At 51.1% G+C, this 22,765-nt stretch overlaps 1 protein-coding gene across 5 annotated transcripts in view; it reads right to left on the bottom strand.

Moving 5' to 3' along the window:
- The window catches only part of SYNJ2 (synaptojanin 2), a 103,187-nt gene that overhangs the window by 5,746 nt on the left and 74,676 nt on the right, over nt 1–22,765 (bottom strand). For 3 of the 5 annotated variants that reach the window (XM_030316684.1, XM_030316689.1, XM_030316688.1), the window contains 13 exons: nt 21,477–21,668; nt 19,432–19,513; nt 18,528–18,668; nt 16,729–16,921; nt 13,252–13,410; nt 11,373–11,529; nt 10,303–10,420; nt 6,159–6,377; nt 5,969–6,047; nt 5,234–5,402; nt 4,622–4,795; nt 1,716–1,850; nt 148–260 (listed from right to left, as the gene is read on the bottom strand). In XM_030316684.1, coding sequence (XP_030172544.1) covers nt 148–260; nt 1,716–1,850; nt 4,622–4,795; nt 5,234–5,402; nt 5,969–6,047; nt 6,159–6,377; nt 10,303–10,420; nt 11,373–11,529; nt 13,252–13,410; nt 16,729–16,921; nt 18,528–18,668; nt 19,432–19,513; nt 21,477–21,668 — 1,931 coding nt within the window. The remainder of the gene's footprint in view (nt 1–147; nt 261–1,715; nt 1,851–4,621; nt 4,796–5,233; nt 5,403–5,968; nt 6,048–6,158; nt 6,378–10,302; nt 10,421–11,372; nt 11,530–13,251; nt 13,411–16,728; nt 16,922–18,527; nt 18,669–19,431; nt 19,514–21,476; nt 21,669–22,765) is intronic. The other 2 variants (XM_030316685.1, XM_030316690.1) reach the window with 1 other exon arrangement.

Raw genomic sequence — 22,765 nt, 5'->3', positions numbered from 1 at the left:
GGCAGAGGGTAAAGAGATACTAGTCTATATATTCACTGAAGAGGTGATCCTGCCTGATCTCAGGGGCTGGAGGTGAGCCACGGCGCAGACCCCTGGGGTTGGGAACGCTGGCCCACTTTGCTTTGAGCAGAACCTGAAAGAACTCACTGCGTGCTGGGGCGCTCCTGGCAGAAGTTTTGCCGTCTGCAAAATCGAGTACTGCCCGTGGGTGCCAGAGGAGATGGACACGTCCGAAGCCGACTTTTTCACCATTAAACCAGCTGTGAAAACCAACCAGGCAGAGTCCCCATCTCAGCGAGGTCACTGGCTGCTCTGGAGCCACGTCCCAGCGAGCTGGGAGCCAGGCCAACCACACACGTTCGTAGGGTCCGAGCCCGGGGGGCCGGTGGGCATTCGCAGAGTCGATACTAACTTTCTCCTTTGATTCTCAAGCAGTTTGTGACTATCCTCTGGAGAAATATTATTTGAACACAAATTTTAATCTAACATCCTGGCGGGGGGGTTGGGATTCAAATCGGATTTAAAAGCCAATTCATTTTTAAGTGGTTTAAAACACACTGCAGTTATTAGGACTCAGTTTCAAAAGTGGTTTGTGGACAAAAATCTAAAAACCAAAAACAAAAAACCAAAGCAGAGGAATAAATGCATTAAATCGCACTTATGGTCATTCAGAAATCATGTTTTAGAATGTTCAATGACATAGACATTAGACGAAAGACAAAAAAATGGCCGCCAATTTTGTAAAAAAATAAATAACTGTATGTAGGTATAGATACATATATTTAGAAAAAGGCTGGAAACGTTGTGATTAACAATTGTTATCTGTAGACGGCCAAGTGAATTTTTAAAAGTTCTGTATTTATCTATTTTGGCAAAATTTCCACAATATGACCTAAATCTTATTTATGTAGTATTTTATTCTCTGAGTGTTAACTCAGAAAAGAAAAGAATACACATAAAAAGTCATGTGCTTCTGGCTCACCATCCATCACTCTTGTGACGTAAGCCAAGGTAAACCTAAATGGAAAGTAAAGCCTGAGGAAAATCCCTGTGTCTGACTGTGACACGTTTGGGGTGAGGAGAGAAGTAAACAGTAGAGGTAAAACAGAAAGTGCTCAAAAGCACATCACAAATATCTTTGCAGGTTGTTGAGGAAAAGCTTGAGGGCCAAGCACTGGTTCTGGGTAGCAGGAAGAGGTGCACTTTCCTGGGGCTCACGGGGAAGGGCCTGTCCTCAGGTGGCCGGATGCTGGAGGCCACAGGCCTGGGCCTGCAGAAGACAGGACGCCCGGTTTGAGGCGGCCCTGAGGTCGCCTGGAGTGTTGGGCGTCTGGGCTTACTGGAACCCTGGGAAGCAGGGAGAGGGCGGGCAGCAGGCGCGGACAGAAGGCCGCTTCTGCAGGAGTGGGGAGGAAGGTGCTGGAAGGTCCTCGCTCAGCAGTCGCCTCAACTTTCCATTCTCTACTGTCTCAAACAGAAAGTGCCTTAAAGCGAACCGCAGCTACAGGAGAGTGAACAGCTCTGTCAAAGATTCACATAGTTTCCCACGAGAAACACGACCATCTCTGACACCAAGACAGAAAGGAGCCTGAGGCGGGGAAGGCGCTGGGGACCCGGGTGAGGCAGCAGCGGACTCAGAGGGAGGTGCTGAGTAGCAGGCCACAGGCGGTTATTCCCAGCAGGCACGGTGTAAGCCGAAAGCAGCAAAGTCTTACTTGGAGGGGGGGGTCTCTGCGGTGGGTGAGGTGGCCGAGGCCTAGTGGGAACCGACAGAGACCTGCTTGGAGAACGGTGGCGGAAATCCCCGACTGCTTCCAGCTCCTGCGTGAGCTCCGCCAGGTCAGCATCATCTGGAGGACACGGCGGAATGCGGGTGAGGGGAGTCGGGGCTCAGACTCGGGTCTGTGCCGAGCTGATTGTGCAGGAGGGCCTCCCGAGGACAGGGGACCCCTCTCTGCTGGCGCGAGGGGCAGGGGAGGGAGGGCCACCCAATGCCTGAGTGGAACATGAGATAGGAACCGTGGACAAGACTTCTCGTCCAGACATGAGGGACACGGAAATATTTCCAAGTGTAGGTGTGTTTCCTTCTGAAAAAACAAAGAAGGCTCTCACACAGAGTAGAGGAGACCATCGGAAGACCAGAGCCCCTCGGTTTTAATGCCTCACTCGAACACAGGACAGCTGTTTGGGAAGCTGACCACGCTCTCTGCCATCCTGTGATGAGCTCCTCGTACGGAGAATCCCTGCTCACCCATCATGTTCCAAGTCCCATAGCCCGCCGCCAGCTACCTCACAGGCGTTCACCCTCCTGGCCTGTCCTGCAAATAACCTTTGAAGACTAGGAGGGGCGTGAGGAGGTGACTGCTTTGGTTTTATTACATATATATTTATTAACATAAGTTCAGGACACTTTCAGATCTTCTTTCCCACACTACAACACAGCCCAGTTAACTTCATTTTGGCCTAGACATTCCACCCCTCACATTTCCAACAGCTCAAACTCATGGCTGTTTGAGGTTGGTGCTGGGGAGAAGCAGGGTTTCTCCTTCTGATGGGAATGCCTGATCACCCACAGTGTTGAGGACAGGCCCTCTCGATGCCCACAAGGCGCCATGCTGCTCTAATTTTTTTTTATATTTTTTAAATGCTTATTTATTTTTGAGAGACAGAGACAGAGCATGAGCAGGAGAGGGGCCGAGAGAGAGGGAGACACAACATCCAAAGGAGGCTCCAGGCTCTGAGCTGTCAGCACAGAGCCCAACGCGAGGCTTGAATTCATGAACTGTGGAATCACGACCTGAGCTGAAGTTGGACGCTTAACTGACTGAGCCTCCCAGGCTCCCCTGCTCTGCTAATTTTTCATTCAAAGAGGCCTTTATGCTCATACATGCCCTCCCCTTGGGAGGCTTCCTAAATGACGGCCACCCCTGAAGAAAGGGACCATTTCCTGTCTGAAGAGCACATCCCTTCAGCCACTTTGGCTCCAGGGCAGGAGCCCTCCGGATGTGGGGTGCATAGAACCACCTCGATGCATGGACAAAGTCTGCTGCCTCCGTATTGAGCAGCAGACCGCAAACCCAGCTGTGTGCTCAGTCACCCGGGGAGCTTGATGAGATGCCAGATTTCCAGGGTCCCAGCCCACCCCTGCCAAATCCACAGCTCCTTGATGGGGCTCAGCAGCCTGGAAGTTTAAAAGCTTCTGATGGTTCAATGCCGGCAGGCTACTAACCAACTTTGGGGCTACTGTACAATCAAAGGGGCTTTGGGGTGTCTGCACCTCTCTTGGCAAATTATCTTCCCTGGGAGGCATCTCAATTCACTTTCACCCCGTTCTGTACTCTCAGTCCCAGCTTACAGGGGCCTGACACCTGCTAGGGTCCTGGACCCACCGGGCACAGTGGTCCTCCAGTGCGGGAGGTACAGTGACCGACAGCTAGAAGGCACTTGTGGCCGTGGGTGATACTCCTGACAGTCTGAGGCTGGAGCATGAACTACCCTACTTCCCAGCTCACGTAACACCAGAGGGTTTTTAAACTTACTCAAAAGGGCCATTACACTATATAACCTAGGGCTTTGCAGTTCAATCTGGAGGACTTCCAGTCCCTCTCTGCTTCAGTCTAAAATGACAGAATGATGCTAATTATCGTGTTAGTGTGCAATAACATATTATATAAGTGTAACCACACACCAGCACTCAGGACCTAGATACTGTACGGACCTAGAGAGCATCTCGCTAAGTGAAATAAATCACACATAGAAAGACAAATACCATATGATTTCACTTATATGTGGAATCTAAAAGACAAAACAGGCAAACAACAGCAAAAGAAAACCCCCCAGAAACTGACTCATACATTATGAAACCAGTGATTGACTCGGCAGTGGGGGTGGGGGGGTGGGGAACGGGCGAAATAGGTGAAGGGGATTAAGAGGTACAAACTTCCGCTTATAAAATAAGTCAGTCACAGAGATGAGAAGTATAGCATAGGGAGTATAGTCAATAACATTGCTTTAACACACAGTGACAGACGGTAACTGCACTCACTGTGGCAACTATTGCGGAATGTACGGAATTACTGAGTCACCATGTTGTTCGCCCGAAACGAATATAACGTCATCTGTCAACTATACTTTCTTTGCGGTCAATTATATTTCAGTAAAAAGAAATGCCTATGTCTCTTACGGGATTGAAACAGAAAAGTTTTGGAGAGGAGAAACGAAATTACAAATGTAAAACCAGTTTAGAGCTGTGGCCATTTAAACATACAGAGGAAACGGGAATTAACATGAATCTGGTGTGTTATAAGGGTACCAGTTGTAAAAAAATAAATAAAATTAAAATAAAATAAAATAAAATAAAATAAAATAAAATAAAATAAAATAAAATAATAAAATAAAATTAAATTAAATTAAATTAAATTAAATTAAAATAAAAATAAAAAGCACTAGAGAAAATCAGTGTGGTGGTAGCTGGATACAGGCCCAGGGCCCAGTTTCCACCACTTGCTATGACCTGTTTGTTTGTTTTAGCCCTTTCGTGGGTGTGGGCACTTGATTGGTGGCATCGTTCAATGCCCTGCTGCTGAGGGAAAGAACGAACTCAATGCCAGGGCCAAGCTACCTTTGTAGGTCGGGTGCCGCGTCTTTTTAGTGAGTGCAGGTGACGTGTCGGCAGGCACCGCTGCTGTGCAGCTGGGGGCTTCGGAAAGGTAGTCCCCTGCCGTCTCACCATCTGAGACCACAGACTGACTTAGCTCATCCACCAAGTAGTCTTCGTCATCTTCAAGAATGTCCCCTTGGGGAAGGAAACGTCACAGCACACAATTAGGGTGACTGGCACAGTCTCTCGGCAGTGGGTCTGTTTCAACATCCGGGCTTGTGGCTCAGCATCAGGACGCCTGCCCCAGGCCCGGGTCAGCAGGTACGGGACCCCGATTCCATTCACACCGGGACACGGGACCGAGGCCACAGCGCTGACAGCCTCAAAGCCACCGTTTTCAGTGTAATTCGGGATGGCCGTGGGTCTCAGCTACCAGTTCCCGCATCACCCCTAGACACGCACACGGCCCAGCTTGCCACGTGGGCGAGCACGCTTGCACTTCAAGGACCCTCGGTAACCTTTACGGACAGGGCGTTAGAAGGGGGTCCTGAAAATCTCATGCTGGCTGCCGGAACGTCTGGCCTGCCCGCCTCGCCATAGTCACCAAAGAAGTCTTGCAGGGACCATACTCACCCTCTGACTCATAGTCCAAGCTGGTGAAGTCAAAGTTCTCCTCCAGCAAACAGGAATTGGCGGTTGGAGACACGGAGGCCATGCTATCCCGCTTTCGGATGATCTCCTCCTGCCAACCCTTCAGCCAGTCCTTGGTCTTTGGTCTGATCTTCACTGCTCTGCCCTTCACCTGTGAGGACAGGGCGACCAGCCGAGAGTGAACGGAGACGTCAGAACTCTCTTTCCTTTCAAACTTTTCCTTGCTCAAACTCGGGCATCAGGAGCAGGCCGACCCTCCTGTTTTACCAAGAAAAATCGAGGGTCTAGACCTCAGGGAAGATCAGCACGGCTCACATATGGTCTAAATAAAAGTGGAATTATCATCTTTGGCTTTTCATTCCATGTGAACGTCAAACCAGGATATTACCAAAATGGAAACCACCTGTACGCGGCATATTCCGAACTACGTGGGGAGAAGGATTGCAACGCTCTCCCACGTGCAGGTGCGAGCTAAGACAGACCTGGTGACTCAGCGGGATCCGTGCTTAAGAACTTGCTCTTTCTCCCAAATTCTGCAAGTGGCCAGGGATGGACATCAGATCGCTCACCAGAAATAGATACTGGAAGGAAGAGTACTAGCTCATGCAGCACCCACATCTAGAGACACGGTGAGGAGATGCCATGGCCACGCAAAAGCACAAGAAAACCCTGGGGAGTAAGCAGCCCCCGCGGCACAGCTGACCACGCACAACTCACCTTCATACCGTCCACGTCCAGGACGCTGAGAGCTGAGTGACTGTCTGCAAAAGTCACCAGCATCTGCCCTTGGTTGACCCTGGAATAAAAGTTGAGCCAAGTCAATGCCAAGTGCAACATGGCGACTCAACGGGGCTGGCATGTACGTGACGTGCACGTGGGACCCCGTGCCAGCCAGGGCAGTACTTACCGGACAAGAACAATGGTCCCATAATTGCCCAATGTCTGCATGAGTTCTGTGCGCACATCCTCAGGAAACTCGTTTTTCTCTTCTACGGTTGGTGACTGAAGGTTGACTATGACGGTAGCATCCAGGGGGCCCTGGAAAGAGGACACTTCCTGGAACACCCTCTCCCGAGCACCCACATCGACTTCTTGCACTTCCACCTCCACGATCGCCAGCACGGGTCTGCGTTAGACGTGAAGGGAAGATAGGTACCGGTTAGCGAGCTGAGCAGCTCCTACCCCCACAGCTCCACTGTCAACAGGGAACATCAACACCCCGTGAGTGTGGCCCCAGCACAGCACTGTGCTGTCCTAGGGTTTCAGACTCTATCTCTGCCCAATCCTAGCGTTGTCTTGGCATTTTTACCTACGGGCGATTTAGAGAAAACAGCGCCAGCCACTAGCAAAGATTTTTTACGTGGTTTTCACCAGTACTGCCGAGGACGGTGGGAGGTGAGAATTCTCCCTTTGCTAGGGAATTCAAGCTTTTTGGAGGGTGACTTGGCAACTGATGTGAAGAATCTCAAAAATGTTCATCTCTTTTGACCTACTAATTTCAATTCTAGGACTCTGTTCTAAGAAAATGACCAGGGATTCAGACAAAGATTTATATACAAGGTTGATCATGACTGTTGATGGGAGGGAAAAGGAAAAGGGGAAATAATCTAACTGTTCCGTGACGGCGAAACACGTTATGGTGCAGCCGTATGATAATGTCTTATACAACTAGTAAGAATGATGTTGGAGAAGTCTAGTGGACACACACAAGAAAACAGATTGGCAGGAAATAATGTAATTGTTATTATTAATCTTTTTGAAAAATTAGGGTTTTTTAAAGATTTATTTTTAATGTTTATTTTTGAGAGAAAGAGAGTGTGAGCAGGGGAGGGGAAGAGAGAGAGGGAGACACAGAATCCAAAGCAGGCTCCAGGCTCTGAGCTGTCAGCACAGAGCCTGACGTGGGTCTCGAACTCACGAACTGTGAGATCATGACCTGAGCCGAAGTCAGATGCTCAACCGACTGAGCCATCCAGGCGCCCCAAAACAACTGTTATTGTAATTGTGATGGAGGATGGGTTTACTCTCTACAAAAATGTAGAAAATCCTCTATTATGAAGATCATGCAACCTTATTGAAGACATTTATAATATGGCATCGACTCATGATTCGTGAGTTTGAGCCTTGAGTCTGGCTCCGGGCTGACAGCGTGGAGCCTGTTTGGGATCCTCTCTCTCCCCTTTCTCACTGCCCCTCCCCTGCTGGCATGCACGCATGCACACTCTCTCTCAAAATAAACTTTACTAAAAAAATATATGTATATATAGAATACAGCATCGAGAGGAAACAAAACATAAGACAAAATCGTAGATCATATGGTGGTGACCTTTAAAACCAGGGGACACTGCAAAAGTGATATATAATCAGTATGATCCCCGAGATGTACAGCACCATTGTTAGACTTTTTTTTTTTTTTTTGCTTCTGGAACAAAAAAGAAGACTGAGAAGAATCTGACACAGGAATATGCACAAAGTGAGTGTTTTCTAAAAGTGGGTGGCTCAGGCAGTTAAGTATCCGACTCTTGATTTTGGCTCAAGTCATGATCCCGCCACCATGAGATGGAACCCCATGTCGGGCTCCGCGCTGACAGTGTGGAGGCTGCTTGGGATTCCCTCCCTCTGCCCCTCTCCTGCTCTCTCCTCCCTCTCCCAAAATAAATACAACTTCAAACAAACAAATAACAAAATTATGGAAAGGGAGGAAAAAGGGCAGCGGTGGACAGGGGCCAAGCAGGGGAGACAAGCGTGGCTGTAAAAAGGCGCCATGAGGCATCCCTGTGGTGATGGAGACATTCTGCATCTGGACCGTGTCAGTGTCACCAACCTGGTCATGACACCGTGCTCCAGAGCGACAGTATCTTCTCACCGCGGGCACGGGGAGAAGGGTACATGGGGCCTCTGTATTATTCCTTACAGAGGAATTATAATCTATAGTTACCTCAAAATAAAAGATTTTTTTAATTACATTTTTCCTAATACTCTTTTCAACATTTATTATTTTGAGAGACAGCGCGAGTGAGTGCACGAGTTGGGGGAAACGGGCAGAGAGAGAGGGAGAGAGAGAATCCCAAGCAGACTCCACACTGTCAGTGCAGAGCCTGACCCTGGGGCTGGATCTCACAATGGCGAGATCGTGACCTGAGCTAAAATCAAAGTTGGACACTTAACCAACTGAGCCACCCAGGTGCCCTCAAGAGAAAAAGTTTAATTAAAAAATATTAATGTAATAAGTTAAAAAGCAAAATGGTAAGTCTGCCTAACATAATCCCAATGTTCTTATACACATTTAAATACTTAAAAGCACGTCTACACGTGAACATACACCACGCACAGGTGAACATTTTGGTGTAAAATCTTCTAACGTGCCTGGAAAACGCAGCCAACACATGACAAACCACTGCAGACACAGAACTATGGAGGCTTTGCTTGTTTATGTAGGTTTCCCCCTAACCGTCAATAAGGGAGATACTCTGCTTTTATAATTAGAAAAGTCAATAAAAGTCTAAGACGCATCTGAAACCATTATGTCCAGATCTGTACCTCCCAGCATCCCGGCTGAGTGGAGGCTACTCCACCCTTGCGGTTGCTTAGGCCAAACCCTGGGGTCCTCCTCAAATCGTCCCCCATGCACATACATGCCACCCAACCCCGTGGGCGCCACTTTCAACATCCATCCAGAACCCGGACACGTCTTGCCACGGGGACCCATGACCACCTGGTCCAAGACTGGCACTGTTTCTTCCCCTGCCTGCTGCATCGGCTTCTTCCCTGGCCCCAATGGACTCTCTTCAGCTGATCCCGTCAACACCTCGTCAGATGACTCCACTCCTCAGCTCGAGTAAAACCCAACGTCTTTTTGCGGCCCGTGGGGTTCCACGTGGTCTACGTTTCTTGCCCATCTCCTAGGACTTCCTCCACTCTTTCTACGCCACCTCTATTCTCTGGATTCCTGAATGTTCACTGCCTTGCTCCTCACCCTGGAATGCTCTCCCCCCGACACCCCCATGGCTCACACTCTCACGTCTTTCAGGCCTTGGCTCCATGGTCATCATATCTGAAAGGCCTTCCCTGAACACTGGGTTTAAAAGAGCACCAACCCCTTGTCTGACTCTTGCCATTACTATTTTTCCTTTCACAGCACTTACACTTGTTTACTAGCTGTCTGTCCTCACTAGACAATTCCGTGAGAATGTGGTCTTGTCTGTTTTGTTCACTGCTAATCCTCAGTGCCAGGAACAGGGCCTAGCATACAGGACCCTGCTCAGCAAATATAGTTCGATGAACTGCTTCTAAAGACACTCACTGAACTAGCACACCTGGAAGTCCCATATCTGGAGATTTCCCGGGGCTCATTTCTGGGCACGTATTTGCAACAACAGGTTTCTTGAGAATTTAGAATAACTAAAGATTTAGACTTAACGGCTGACTAACTTCACCAGCAACTCTGTCTCCTAATTTCCTTCCTTGTAGAAGCTGAAACTGACAGGCAAGTTTGGTAGCAGCTGTGGGACGATCAAACCCTTCCTGTTCACACCCTCAAATGCCCTCCTCTGTCTCTTTACAGACGTTCTAGGAGACTGGTCTCGGGGCACACCGAGCTGACCGACCCGGCTGCTGTGTTCCACCCTTAATGGCGAAACCAACTGCTCAGAGCATTTAAGAACTCAGAATCCAACACTTAAAAACCCTATGGCATGGGGCGCCTGGGTGGCTCAGTCTGTCGAGCGTATCTCAAAGGCACTAAGTGACCAAAAAAGCAAGTTGCACAATGACATCATTTATGGGAATTTAAACGACAAAGTACCATAGGCTGCATCTTTGAAATTTTCATAAATGACGTCAGTTGTGATATGAGCAATGACAAAACACTAACAGTGATTATTTCTTGATGGTGGGTACACAGCGATCTGTCACACTCTTCTCTGTTGTTTACTGAATTCCACATGCCTGCACACCCGCATTCTGAAGGGGACAGCACACCCGTTGTCTGCGGGGAGCAGCGGACGCTGCTTTTGCCAGCACAAAAGTCCCCGCGGCATCCAGGACCGTACCTGTGATCGGATGCTTGCAGTTCCGCTCGGCCGTAATACTTGAGGGCTCCAGGAGACCAGGAATGTCTGACCGTGCTGTCCGCGTCTATGTCGTTGTCTAGCAGGTTGAGATCTCCGGCTACTCGCAGGGATTACGATCAAGAGACCCACACACAACACACGATTGTGTCAACATACGGAAAAGCCGACTGAGGAGCCTGGGCCACGGGGGTCTATGTCACAGACCACCCAGTCTCAGACTCGTTCCCTCTAACCCACTGGGCCAGAAACCACGCCAAGGCGGCTCTGGGGTCTGGGGCAGGTAATCCACATAGGTCGTCCAGTGCTGCCTACTTCCTCCCCAGTGGACACACTCAGTGGCGGCTGTGGGCTTTCCACCCCAGAGGCCACAGGAACACAGGGCGTCTGCAGCCCTTCGTACGGTAGGAGAAGCAGAGACTAAGACCATGACGGGGTCCCTGCCTCTCGGTACCCTGGGGAGGTCACAGACACCCACAGAGCGATCTGAACAGTGTGATTTCCTGGCTTTGAAATCTCTGCATCCATCTTGCCAGAAAAGCCGAGCTGTTTTAGGTATAGGTGTTCTAAATCAGCCGCCCGTCCCAGCTGGCCATTGTTAATACTTCTAAACATACTGGAAAACTAATTGAGAAAAAACCCTCCTTCCCTGTGTCGGGCTCATGTCCTATTTGGAATTGGAGCTTTAAGCAGGTAAGAGTTTGGTTGAACAAAAGGGGCCGGATGTACTGCATGTTGTGGGTGAGGCACAGACATTGGACACTGACTTCTCTCCTGTTCGCCCCCCCCCCCCAGGACAGAAGGCAGACGGGGTGGTGTGCAGGGACAGCCGTGATGCAGGGATGGGGAGAGCCAAAGGGGAGCTCCCCAAAGCACAACTTCCAAAGCTTAGGGGCCAACAACTGGAATGAATCTCCTGTAGCTTCGGGTTACCAAGAAAGTTGCTGTTTATAGCAAAGAACGCTGTGCTGCATCACTGTGACTGACTTGCCCTCTGTGGTTGTCGACCATTCCCCCTCTACCAGCTCTGAAGGTGCACAGGTCCCACGCACCTGTTCTGTCAAAAGGGTGCCTCTTCCTCCACCACAGGACCCTATCTGTCCAGGCAGGGGTGCGGCATTTGTCACTTGTGTCGTAGGCGGCCGAGCCAACGTCATACTTGTAAGTAGGTCCAAAATTAATGGTGCCTTCATGAAAGTCTTTAAAAATCTATTGGGAGAAAAGACCAAGACCACCTTCGTTCTCCTAGATTCTGTGTGTCGTATGTAAAAACAAAAAAATAAAAAAGCACATACCAAAGGGCTCTCTTCCTTAAAAGACACAGGATCTACGTTGTATTTGCAAATATGTTTCAAACCGAACGTATGGGTGCTATTTAATTAGCAAGAGAGTGATGATTACTCATTGAACTGACTTACACACCACACAGGATCTCCCACCCACCTCAAGTACCCGATGTACCACTGTCCGCTTGCCAGTTCCCGGGGAGACTGCGGAAGGCAGGCGGCGAGGCTCACAGGTGCCCCATCCGCACAGTCCCAGACCTAGTACGATGCCCGGCCATCGCTATCAAGGTCTCCATCGATATTTGCTAACTGAATGAACCGGGTCAACAGAAGCACAGAACTGAGACTGAACTCTCTTTCGGTTTAGCTCCGGATCCAGCCGCAGTGCCGTGAGAAGACCCTAGAACGGCCTGTACTAATTCACTCAGTGCATCTGTGGAAGGGTGTGGACAACACTGGTAGGAGGCAGAGAGAAGAAACTGTTGCAGAGATGTATGGCGTGGTTACTTTTCCATCTGGCCTCCCTTAGCAATCCACAGCCCTGGCAGGGTTGAGTGGGGAGTGCACAGAAAGCGTCAAAAAATGCCTGTCTCTTGCCGCAAGAGACACCTGAATCCCTCTCACCACACATTTTACCGGCTGCGTTTTCAAAAGGTAAATGGAATATGGCTGTGCACCTGCCCTCTCGGCCCAGCCTGCCACAAAGCTACCAGATACCAACATGAGCAAACAGTATGCATTGGAGAAGGTCAGCTGGGTCATCGGGAAGCCGGCCAGTGTGACCTGGAAGAACTGAGGACAGATCCTACACCTGAATCTTTCCTATCGTGTCATTGCCTGAGGAGTCACTAAAAAACTGCACACAGGTCATTTGGGGGGACAAACATGGCTCTGTAGTTTGACAATCTTGGACTGCATCATGGCTCTGTGTACTGACCGTGTGACCTTGGACTCATTTCACCTTGGCCTCAGTTTTCTTGTCTATAAAATGGGTATAATAACGTAATTTATAGGACGGTCTTGAGGATTACCCACGCAAATTGGTATATAAAGTATATTAAATACAGTTATAATTCATTAATGTGTTCACCAATGAGAAACAGAACTATCATCCTACAAGGCTGGCGTGGGGTACGAGCTGGGTGGGCTTGTCTACATCAGCATTCTCCATCCCCACCCAGCACTGTGCTTGCTGCTGACACGGGGCCCTTCGAAGCCGTTCTGATTCCCGCCGAGCACGACCACTTGCTCCCTGGGGGGACACAGAGGACTGAGGGCTCAGTTTGTGTGAAGGACGAGGGACAGCAAGCCCACCTCTAACCGCAGAGCACGGGCTCTGGTGTTGGAGGAGGGGCTTCCGCTGCCACTGCTCCTGTGGCTGGCCCGTGTGCCCGCCAGTCTCCTGCAGGGGGGCGGCTGCTCCCGCCCCGAGCGGACACACAGACCCTGAGCACAGCCCATTGTAGGAGGACCAGGCAGTGGGTGTGAATGGACGCTCATGTTTAACTTCACACGCCACACATCTTAGCATCAGAATCACTGTTAAATCCACTCATGGAGCTTAATTTACCGCACGCCGGTGTAGACACTTGGATGCTACTCCATAGTAAAATATGCTAAGGCATATTTTAAGAGCACAACTTACTTTTCCACTTGATTTCTGCAGCTGGAGCTGATCAAATTCCAGAAGTTTCTTCCAGTCTTGGCGTTTGACGAAATAGAAGACTTCTTCGTAAGTGAGATCGATGCGGTAGTTGAAATCGCCGCACCAAAACACGTAATCGTGAGAGAAGATGTTTCTTCCCTGTCGTAAACAAAATCACAGTCATCCTGGCCCATCTGGCAAAGAAGGTGGGCGACGGGAGAAAAATTCACCATGCAGATAATACACAGATGCGCTGTTTCTTAAAATGTTACTTAAAAAAAATGTCTCAGGGGCGCCTGGATGGCGCAGTCGGTTAAGCGTCCGACTTCAGCCAGGTCACGATCTCGCGGTCCGGGAGTTCGAGCCCCGCGTCGGGCTCTGGGCTGATGGCTCAGAGCCTGGAGCCTGTTTCTGATTCTGTGTCTCCCTCTCTCTCTGCCCCTCCCCCGTTCATGCTCTGTCTCTCTCTGTCCCAAAAATAAATAAACGTTGAAAAAAAAAAATTAAAAAAAAATGTCTCATAATAGAGCATCTCGTCTTTCATTAATCCCATACACTTACTGAGGGGCTTTTGCGTAGCTTATTCTTTTTTTTTAGTTTATTTATTTATTTTGAGAGAGAGAGTGAGCAAGAACGAACACAGGGGAGGGGCAGAGCGCGAGGGAGAGAATCCCAAGCGGGATCCTGCCTGTCAGCCCAGAGCCCAACTCAGGGCTCAACCTGATGAACTGTGAGATCGTGACCTGAGCTGGTATCAAGAGACTGAGCCACCCAGGCGCCCCTACGTGGCGTACTTTGCTTAAAATGACGATGTTTTTGAATGGTTTGGAGAAAGCTCAGCTCTAACTGGGGAAGCATGACTTCATCCTTCGCTGCGCCCACCCCAGCTCCGTGACTGGCTGTGCTCCTGCCTTCGTTATGTCTACACACCCGAAGAAGAGTGGCCCCAAACACTCAGAGTTAGGAGGATCAGGCATAAGAAAATAAGTGAAAATGCTCAGAACGTGCAACTTTGTAAAACGTCATGGATTTTGTCCATTTTCATCCTGTGACCCTCTGCTCCATTCTCAGCCCCCGCCCCCCGCGCCCCCCCGCCTCCCCCCCGCCCCCGTCCTGGTCCAGCCCACCCTGAGCCCGAGGTCCACCAGCACAGCTCTGGAGAGCACTGATCCTCGTCCTCTCTCCCTGCCGTGAATCACCAAAGACAATGACAGTGGCCACTATGCATCGCCCCTACCACCCATCCATAAGCACTGGGCTGTGTCCCAGGGCACTGCCCTCACGGCAACCCTGGGCAGCACACACTATGGGCTCTCTTTTAGATTAAAAAAGAAAGTTCAAAAAGCTTGCTGAAGTTACACCACTAATGCACAATAAATGCAACATTTGAACTCAGATCTGCCTAACTCCAGAATCTGTTTCTGCTATACCCCCACTCCCTGCAAACCACGACAGTAATCTGGGCGGAGGATTAAAACGATCACAACCAAATAAATGTGTAGAGCGCTGCTGTCCAACAGAACTTCGGCAGTGATGGAAATGTTCTCCATCTGTGCCGTCCAGAACGGGAGCAGCTGGCCACAGGCAGCCAGTCACAAGCAGCCAGTGAGTGGCCATCAAGAAATGTGGCCAGTGTAACCAAGGGATTTTAAATTAAAATACTTGCTTGTGGCTAGAGCCTAGTCTGCCGGGCAGCACAGGTGTAGAGCATTAACTGATCGGCATCCGCAATTTTCTGTTGTTGAAAAAAAAAGGCTCATTTTGAGCCCTTTGAATACTTTGAATATGTCTAAAGTTTACTATTTCAAAACAGCACTTTAAGTGAGAAGGGTTGGACTATTTTTTTTAATGTTTATTTTTGAGAGAGAGACAGACCATGAGCAGGGGAGGAGCAGAGAGAGAGGGAGACACAGAATCCGAAGCAGGCTCCAGGCTCTGAGCTGTCAGCACAGAGCCTGATGCGGGGCTCGAACTCATGGAGTATGAGATCACAACCTGAGCTGAAGTCAGATGCATAACCGACTGAGCCACCCAGGCGCCCCTGGTTGGACTTTTTTTTTTTTTTTTTTAAATGAAGAGACACACAGAGAAAACACGCATAATGTCCTACGTAAATTAGAAGACTACACGTTGTAAATTTCCCAGCTCTGTTTCTTTTTTGATCCAAGAAACAAAAACTACAGCAAAGACTACAGCACTCACTGATGAAAATAAAAGAGTTTTTGCTTGGAGAGCCTATGCAGCCCAGTAAACAGGATGTCAGTTTTATGGGATCTATTTGCTCTCACACTCTGGAGCTCTGTGACCCAGCCAACGGTGTCACAGACACTGGCAGAACATGTGGTGAAAAGAGTTGGCCTCCCCTCACTGCTGGGAAACCGGTGGTTTGCACCAGGCTGAAGGTGTGCAGGCAGTCATGTTCATACAGGAAAGAGAACATTCAAATCTGAATTTGAAAAGAAGATCCGCTGGCTTTGGGATGGAAACCCCTGCCACCACCAGAGGGCAGCATGGCGCATATTATCCTCAACCTGGAGACCAGGTGGAAGGATCCAGGGCTCCTTAGTCAGGAATCCACAGATTCAAAAACCGGGCGTTTGGGGCGCCTGGGTGGCTCAGTCGGTTGGGCGTCCGACTTGATTTTGGCTCAGGTCACAATCTCACAGTCTGTGGGATCAATCCCTGCATGGGGCTCTGCGCTCACCTCACAGGCCCTGCTTGGGATTCTCTCACTCTCTCTCTGCCCCTTTCCTGCTCTCACACAGTGTCTCTCTCTCTCAAAATAAATAAATAAACATTTTTTAAAAATTAAAAGTAAAGGGGCGCCTGGGTGGCGCAGTCGTTAAGCGTCCGACTTCAGCCAGGTCACGATCTCGCGGTCCGTGAGTTCGAGCCCCGCGTCAGGCTCTGGGCTGACGGCTCAGAGCCTGGAGCCTGTTTCCGATTCTGTGTCTCCCTCTCTCTCTGCCCCTCCCCCGTTCATGCTCTGTCTCTCTCTGTCCCAAAAATAAATAAACGTTGGAAAAAAAAAATTAAAAAAAAAATTAAAAGTAAAAAAACGGGCGTTCTTAGCTGCAACAGAATACATATGTGAAGACCACAGATCTAAAGAAAACCACGTCTCACACTGTTTGGATTCAGTTGTTCTCCACCAACTTGGACAGAGCATGGACCACAAGTGAGAAAATCGGAAAACACACAGGGATGCAACGAAAACGTGTAAGTGCATAAGGACTTGATGTGGGGCACAGAACACTCCAGACCCCCTGGGCTCACCTCTGTTGTGCCATCCCAGCTCATCTCCCCTCCCCCAGCGCTGAGCCCCCAAGGGCAGGGACCCTCCAGCAGTCGCACCTCCGATGCCCGGCCTATACGGGCAGCTCAGAAAACCACGCGTGGGGCTGCGCCAAGCAGGGAGCCAGCACATGCGTCCCTGTCACATTCCGGGCCACCATCCACCCACGGCACGTTGCTCACCATCGGGAAACTGAGCTTCTGGGTGATCTCCCTGTAGTCGTCGTTCCTCTCCTTCACCTGGGCCTGCCCGGCCGTCAGGTGGCTGCACACGAAGCAGAGGCTGGTGCTGTGGAACTGGAAGCGGATGCCCACGGCACCCTTGTTCCCCGCCTTTCCTCCCATGCCGGTCTTCACCGTGTCAATCGCCACGTCTCTGGAACACAGAATGCACACGGGTGGCGGCTCCTTAGCGGTTAAGAAGGACAAGCGGAAACCCGCTTGGCTCCAGAGAAGAGCTGGGCGGCAGCCTGGGGCTTGTGGCTCAGAATCTGTTTAATCACATCGTCAGCGGCCAGGCCATGTGGTGCCCAGCGCGCCACACTCTCCTCTCCCTGCTGACGGCTGCCTCCTGGGAGGCCTGGAGGACCGTCTCCACAGCCCCAACTCTCAAGCGCCCTGCGCTCACAGAACCACTCATGAAGCTGTCACTTCCATCCCCGCTTTCTGCTTCTATGCCTGCGAAGCAGCACCGGCTTCCCCACCCCCGGCCCACACCCGCAGCCTTCCGGCAAAGCACGGATGCTGCAGTCAGGTAATCCACGCATGTTAAGAAACAGGAAACATCCAGTTATTTGTGCCCGGCTGGGTAGGCGGTTTCCATGCAGACTCCAGCTCGCATTCGAATGCCAGCCTGCAATTCGTACGAGTGAGTGTGTGGGTCCACGGGACTGTAGACTGAGGCACACAGAGGTCTCCCCTGCTCCCTGGGACCAGCAATCAGCGGACAAGGTGGCCAAGAAGCATAGGAGCTAAACAAGCTAAGGCTGAAGGAGAGGCTGGGGACCCTGGGCAGCATCTGGGAAATCTGGAGCTCCCCAGCACCGCCCTCTCTCGTGGTTCATCTCTAACCTCTACCCTGACCTTACCTTCACTGACTTTCACCCACTCACTTTGGACACTGCCCGACTGCCAGAATGAACAGTCAGGGGGACATGGACTTAAAGATTTTCTGAGCATCATAGAAGGGGATTACAGGCACAGAGCCCAGTCTTGCTCTCCAAGCTCTGCCACGGGCACGCCTCCTCTCCTCTAAATACACAGAGGTGTTCACCCAGGTAGCAGGAAAGGTTCAGCCCGGCAGGGGTGGTGAGAAAGACTGGAGGGAATGCTATGGACGTGGGTGAGACCCGGTAGCAATGGGAGGTTATGAGTCATCGAGGGAAAAGGTGAGTTCCTCCCAAACCTTACAATACACACGCACACATGTACACATGCATGCACACACACACCACACATGTATACATGCGTGCACACACATATACACACACATGCACACTCACACTTTCCTAAGAGGACACCCATTTCCTAAGTGTTCTCTTCCTGACATTTACAAAGCTGTCACTTTAGGGACATTGCAATGGGGTGACAGTGGGAGAGGCTTTCTGCCCACATGTCTTATTTAGAACTCTTTTAAAGAGCTGGCATTTCCTGATGGGTTACTCAGCTCTTGGTCAGAGGCTTCCTGTCTAAAACTTCAACAAAAAATCCCTTTCCTTGCACAAAACTGAGTTTGGGAGACAACAATCACTCTTTCTGAAAGAGCTCAGCTTCCTGACCTGGAAGGTTCCCACTGTGGCTTTTTAGTCACCAGACAATATTCTATTCAGCCCAGTTTTTCCTTGGGGGGTTTGCTACATTGATTTAGAATAATGGCAAGTCCCGAACCTGGTGCAGGAGGGGGGAGGGGGAGGAAGTCCGAACAAAACACCGAGACCAACAACCCCGTGTCCCCCAGACGTTCATTAACTCAATGTTCTTACCTGATGAATGGGACATGGTATGGACGTACAAAGATATACAGACAGACGCCCACCAGCTGTGCCGAAGTCAAGAGAATGTACCTATGAGAGCGTGAGATGGCTTTCTGGAGCTGCTCACCCCACATCTTCCTGTTGGTGGTACTGGAAGAGAAAGAAACGCTCTACCGTCTGCTGGAGATGGGCCCTCCTACCCACAAACTCCTCCAGCCCTTAGTTTATTCTTTTTGTACAACTGGTGTCATGCTGTCCCCACTCCCATGTTAGTTCCCTGCCTCAACTCCGGCCATGGACTATCTGTGTATTTCTGGTTGTACCATACACATCACAGCACACGTCTCACCCCACCCCCTCCACCTAAAACCCAATGCAGTACCTCGCTCATTAGAGCTGCACAGACCAGGTTTTATTATTTGTTCAGAAAAGTCCTTGAAATAAAACCAACAAAGAAAAAGTCCAGTTGACCTTACAGAAAACATTAATACAGTGGTTTTCTTTCCTTTGCATCTGGTGGAGGGAACAGAAACACCGTCTCCCTGCACTTACCCTTCTCACCTACCCCAGGAAAGGTGAGTCGGCACCCTTCCAGCCTGGCCCTCAGCCCGCACCTTCCAGGTGCCCACATGCCAGCTCACAGCATGACTCAGCCTCCACACACGGCTGAGAATATACAGCAATACCACACCGTCCTTCTATTTCCTTAATTTGCAAAGAAAGAGGAACCGGAGGTACACATCTGTGTGTGGAGAAGGAATGCAGTCCCAAGTATCTACACGTCCAGGGTCCCAGGTTAGCGGACGCCGAAGCAGGATGGCCCAGAACCCCGCTCCTAGCCAGGCCCCTGGCTCAGGAAAGCCTCGGGTGAGTTTCAGGGTGCCGCCTGCACCCCTCGTGCCTGGATGCTCACCTGGCATTGACGATATTCCCTGCGCTCAGTTCCACCATCTCTTCAAACCCCACGGCAAATATGTCAGCTGGGCTGTCATCATCTGGGGGGGGGGGGGGGAAGGCCGGGGGGGAAGGACAATCAGACGCAACAAGGCAAACTTGCGGGTCAGCAAACGCGCGGGGCACTGAGTTTGCCTCTTTGAGCCCAGGTGTGCCCTGGGTCCGGGTGCACGCGTCCCGATGACTCAGTGAAGCTTCGTGTGGAGCCCCACCTTCCCTCACGTCCTGCTGTGCACGTGGCCTTTCCCTGTCTACATCCTGGGGCACGTTACTGACCCCTCCAGACCTCTGTTCCTTTCTTTGCAGAAGGGACAGTAACCACCATCTCACAAGGAGTTGTGAAGCATCCATCAGATGGCACGTGTGAACTACCCACTCCACCTGGCAGGTGGTAAGGGCACCATCCTGTCCGTCTCCCTTCCTTCCCGGTGACCAACACGTGCATCAGGCCCAAAGGCATGTGGGGACGTCACTGTCTCACACTTGCCTGTGTCCCTCAGTACTTTTCACAGTGCTGGGCCCAGCCTTGCCGGTTATGACTGACTGATGTGGCCCTTCCTGCCCCAGGGGACTGTCATCTCGGTGGTCGGAGCACGGAAAACCCTGTCCAGCTCTAGGTGGTGACGGCTGAGGTCTGCTACCGAAATGCACTCTACAGGGCACACAGCCAGCCATGGTGCTGCTCATCCGTTCTCTCTGGGTCCCCGTTAACAGGGAAGCTGAGGCTTTAACACGACCCCTGCCACATCTCTCCAGTGCCCCCCCCGCCACCTTCTGCCACTCGGCTCTTGAGCATCATTTCAGGCTGTGGTTCAAAGCGCTGCACAAAGGGACACCCTGTGCTCCCTGACGCCATCGGGAAAGGCCAGGCTGTCCACTTCTTTCCCTGTTGGCCTCACAGGGCAGCTTGGAAACTTCAAGCTTGACTGGCTTAGAGCTTCTCTTCTTTGTTTAAAGAAAAACAACCCAATTCCTCTGATCTGCTGGCCACAGTCACCACAGCCCCTCCTCCCTCCTGAACCCGGTGAGTTTTTCCGGTTAGGGGGCGCTGCTGAGCCTGCGTCCCAATAATATGCCCCGCAAAGTGACAACAGCTTGCTGTCCCCACCCACCCTGCCGGCTGGCAAACAAAGAGCCATTTTTCGAAAAGGGGGAGGGAAGTTCTCTCTAATGTCTGCAGCACTTATGGGGCCTGCTCCGGTGGGCATTCTGAACGGTCCCCACTGACACAAGAATCCCAGGACCCCCGAACTGTGCGCTCCAGCTCTCCTGCACCTCAAGGCAGCAAGCGGGGTGCCGACCGTGCACGTGATGGTGGGGGGTGGGGTGGGTTCCAGGCACCTCTCAGGGCCGCTGTGGAGAATGAGAGGCTCTTACACGTCCACAGAGAACCGGATCACGGATCTCTTGCAGAATCCAAGGAAGCCTGAAAGAGCCAGGCCTCCGCATAAATGCTGACTGCAGAAAATCATTGATTCTCCCAACCCTGCAATTCTGAGGCCATCCAATACTCCCTTGCATGATGTAAGACACAAGGTGAGGCGCCCAACTTGGGATTATTGTATTCCTAAAAGGCACACAAATTCTTTTGCAACTGCTTAGAGCGGATATGCAGACACAGGTGGCTGGGGAGAAGGCTGTGACACACGTGCTTGGTCAGCAGCAACACGACCCGTGTGCCTGGCTCTGGCCCAGCTTCCAACGGCAGCGTGGCTCCAGGAGCCACGTGCTCCTCCTCACGACAAGAAGGTTCTAGTGAGCGAGACCCACAACTGCAAAATCTCTGTATGTGAAGAGAGAGACTCCCCACTTCGACAGCCCTTCCAAACACGCGGAAAAGGGAAGGCGTCAAATAATTGGCCAGGTGTGTCCTAGAAAGTTAGACCACGGCACTTTCTAACCTTTCTCGGGAGTGAGAGCACCAAATACCAATTCTCAGGAGGCACCGGCTGCGGAAAAGGTCAAACCGAGGCCCTCGTGGTCGCAACAGCTGCACGCACTCACCCGGGGACCCTGCCAGGCCCGAGAGCTTGGGGGAGTCCAGCAGCCAGTCGGCCAGCTCTGCCGTCCCGAGGAGGTTGCTCCTGAACTGCTTTCCTCCGTTCACGTTCCAGGTCCCCATGGCGATTCGGATCCGTCTGAAATGTGTGAATTCCGACTGGCGCTCTGCCATGGCTCTCAGGATCCTGGGGGTCACTGTGAGGAGGCACGAAAGGGCACAGGTGTGTGCACTGCACAACCACACGTGTCCTCCAGAAACCTGGAAGGAGCTCCTTGTCGGGACAGATGGCCGCAGGTCCTACAGATACGGGCCAAGCGCGCTCCTCGAGAAGATGGTGAGGGGCTAAGGCCACCATAGACACTGCACTTCCCTTTGGCATCTTTTTTTAAATTTTTTTTTTTCAACGTTTATTTATTTTTGGGACAGAGAGAGACAGAGCATGAATGGGGGAGGGGCAGAGAGAGAGGGAGACACAGAACCGGAAACAGGCTCCAGGCTCCGAGCCATCAGCCCAGAGCCCGACGCGGGGCTCGAACTCACGGACCGCGAGATCGTGACCTGGCTGAAGTCGGATGCTTAACCGACTGCGCCACCCAGGCGCCCCTCCCTTTGGCATCTTTTAAAAGTTTGTTTTTGCATTTTGAGAGAGAGAAGCAGGGGCGGGGGGAGAGAGAAGCAGAGGGAGAGGGAGGGAGAGAGGAGCCCAAGCAGGCTCCACACTCAGTGTGGAGCCCGACGTGGGGCTTGACCTCACGAACCGTGACATCACGACCTGAGCTGAAACCAAGAGTCAGATGCTTAACCGGCTGAGCCACCCAGGCAGCCCTCCCCTATGGCATGCAAACACAGGATCAGACACTCCCTTCTCCATAACCTTTACTCAACCAGAGCCCCACAGGCTAGGGCATCAGACCACAGGAAATCTCAGCCTCAGCATTCCATCCACAAGCCAGTGGGGACATAAGCAAGGGGACACTGCAACCTGCCATACTTTGTTATTTTTTTAATGTTTATTGTTTGAGAGAGAGAGCACAGAGGAGGAGCAGAGAGAGAAGAGGGCAGAGGATCTGAAGTGGGCTCTGTGCTGACAGCAGAGCCCAATGTGAGGCTTGAACCCATGAACTGCGAGATTATGTCCTGAGCTGAAGTCGGATGCTCAACTGACTGAGCCACCCAGGTGCCCCGATCTACCAGGCACCCCAGCCTACCATACTTTAAATGCATACGTGTTAAACTTGGAATGTCTTAGCCCATCTTTGCCTTTTCCACCTTCCAGCCCTCAAGCCTGAGA

Source organism: Lynx canadensis, chromosome B2 (assembly GCF_007474595.2).
Source record: "Lynx canadensis isolate LIC74 chromosome B2, mLynCan4.pri.v2, whole genome shotgun sequence".
In the NCBI taxonomy this organism is placed as follows: domain Eukaryota; kingdom Metazoa; phylum Chordata; class Mammalia; order Carnivora; family Felidae; genus Lynx; species Lynx canadensis.
The sequence above is the reverse complement of the archived record's forward strand: the minus strand, read 5'-3'. Positions and strand labels throughout refer to the sequence as shown.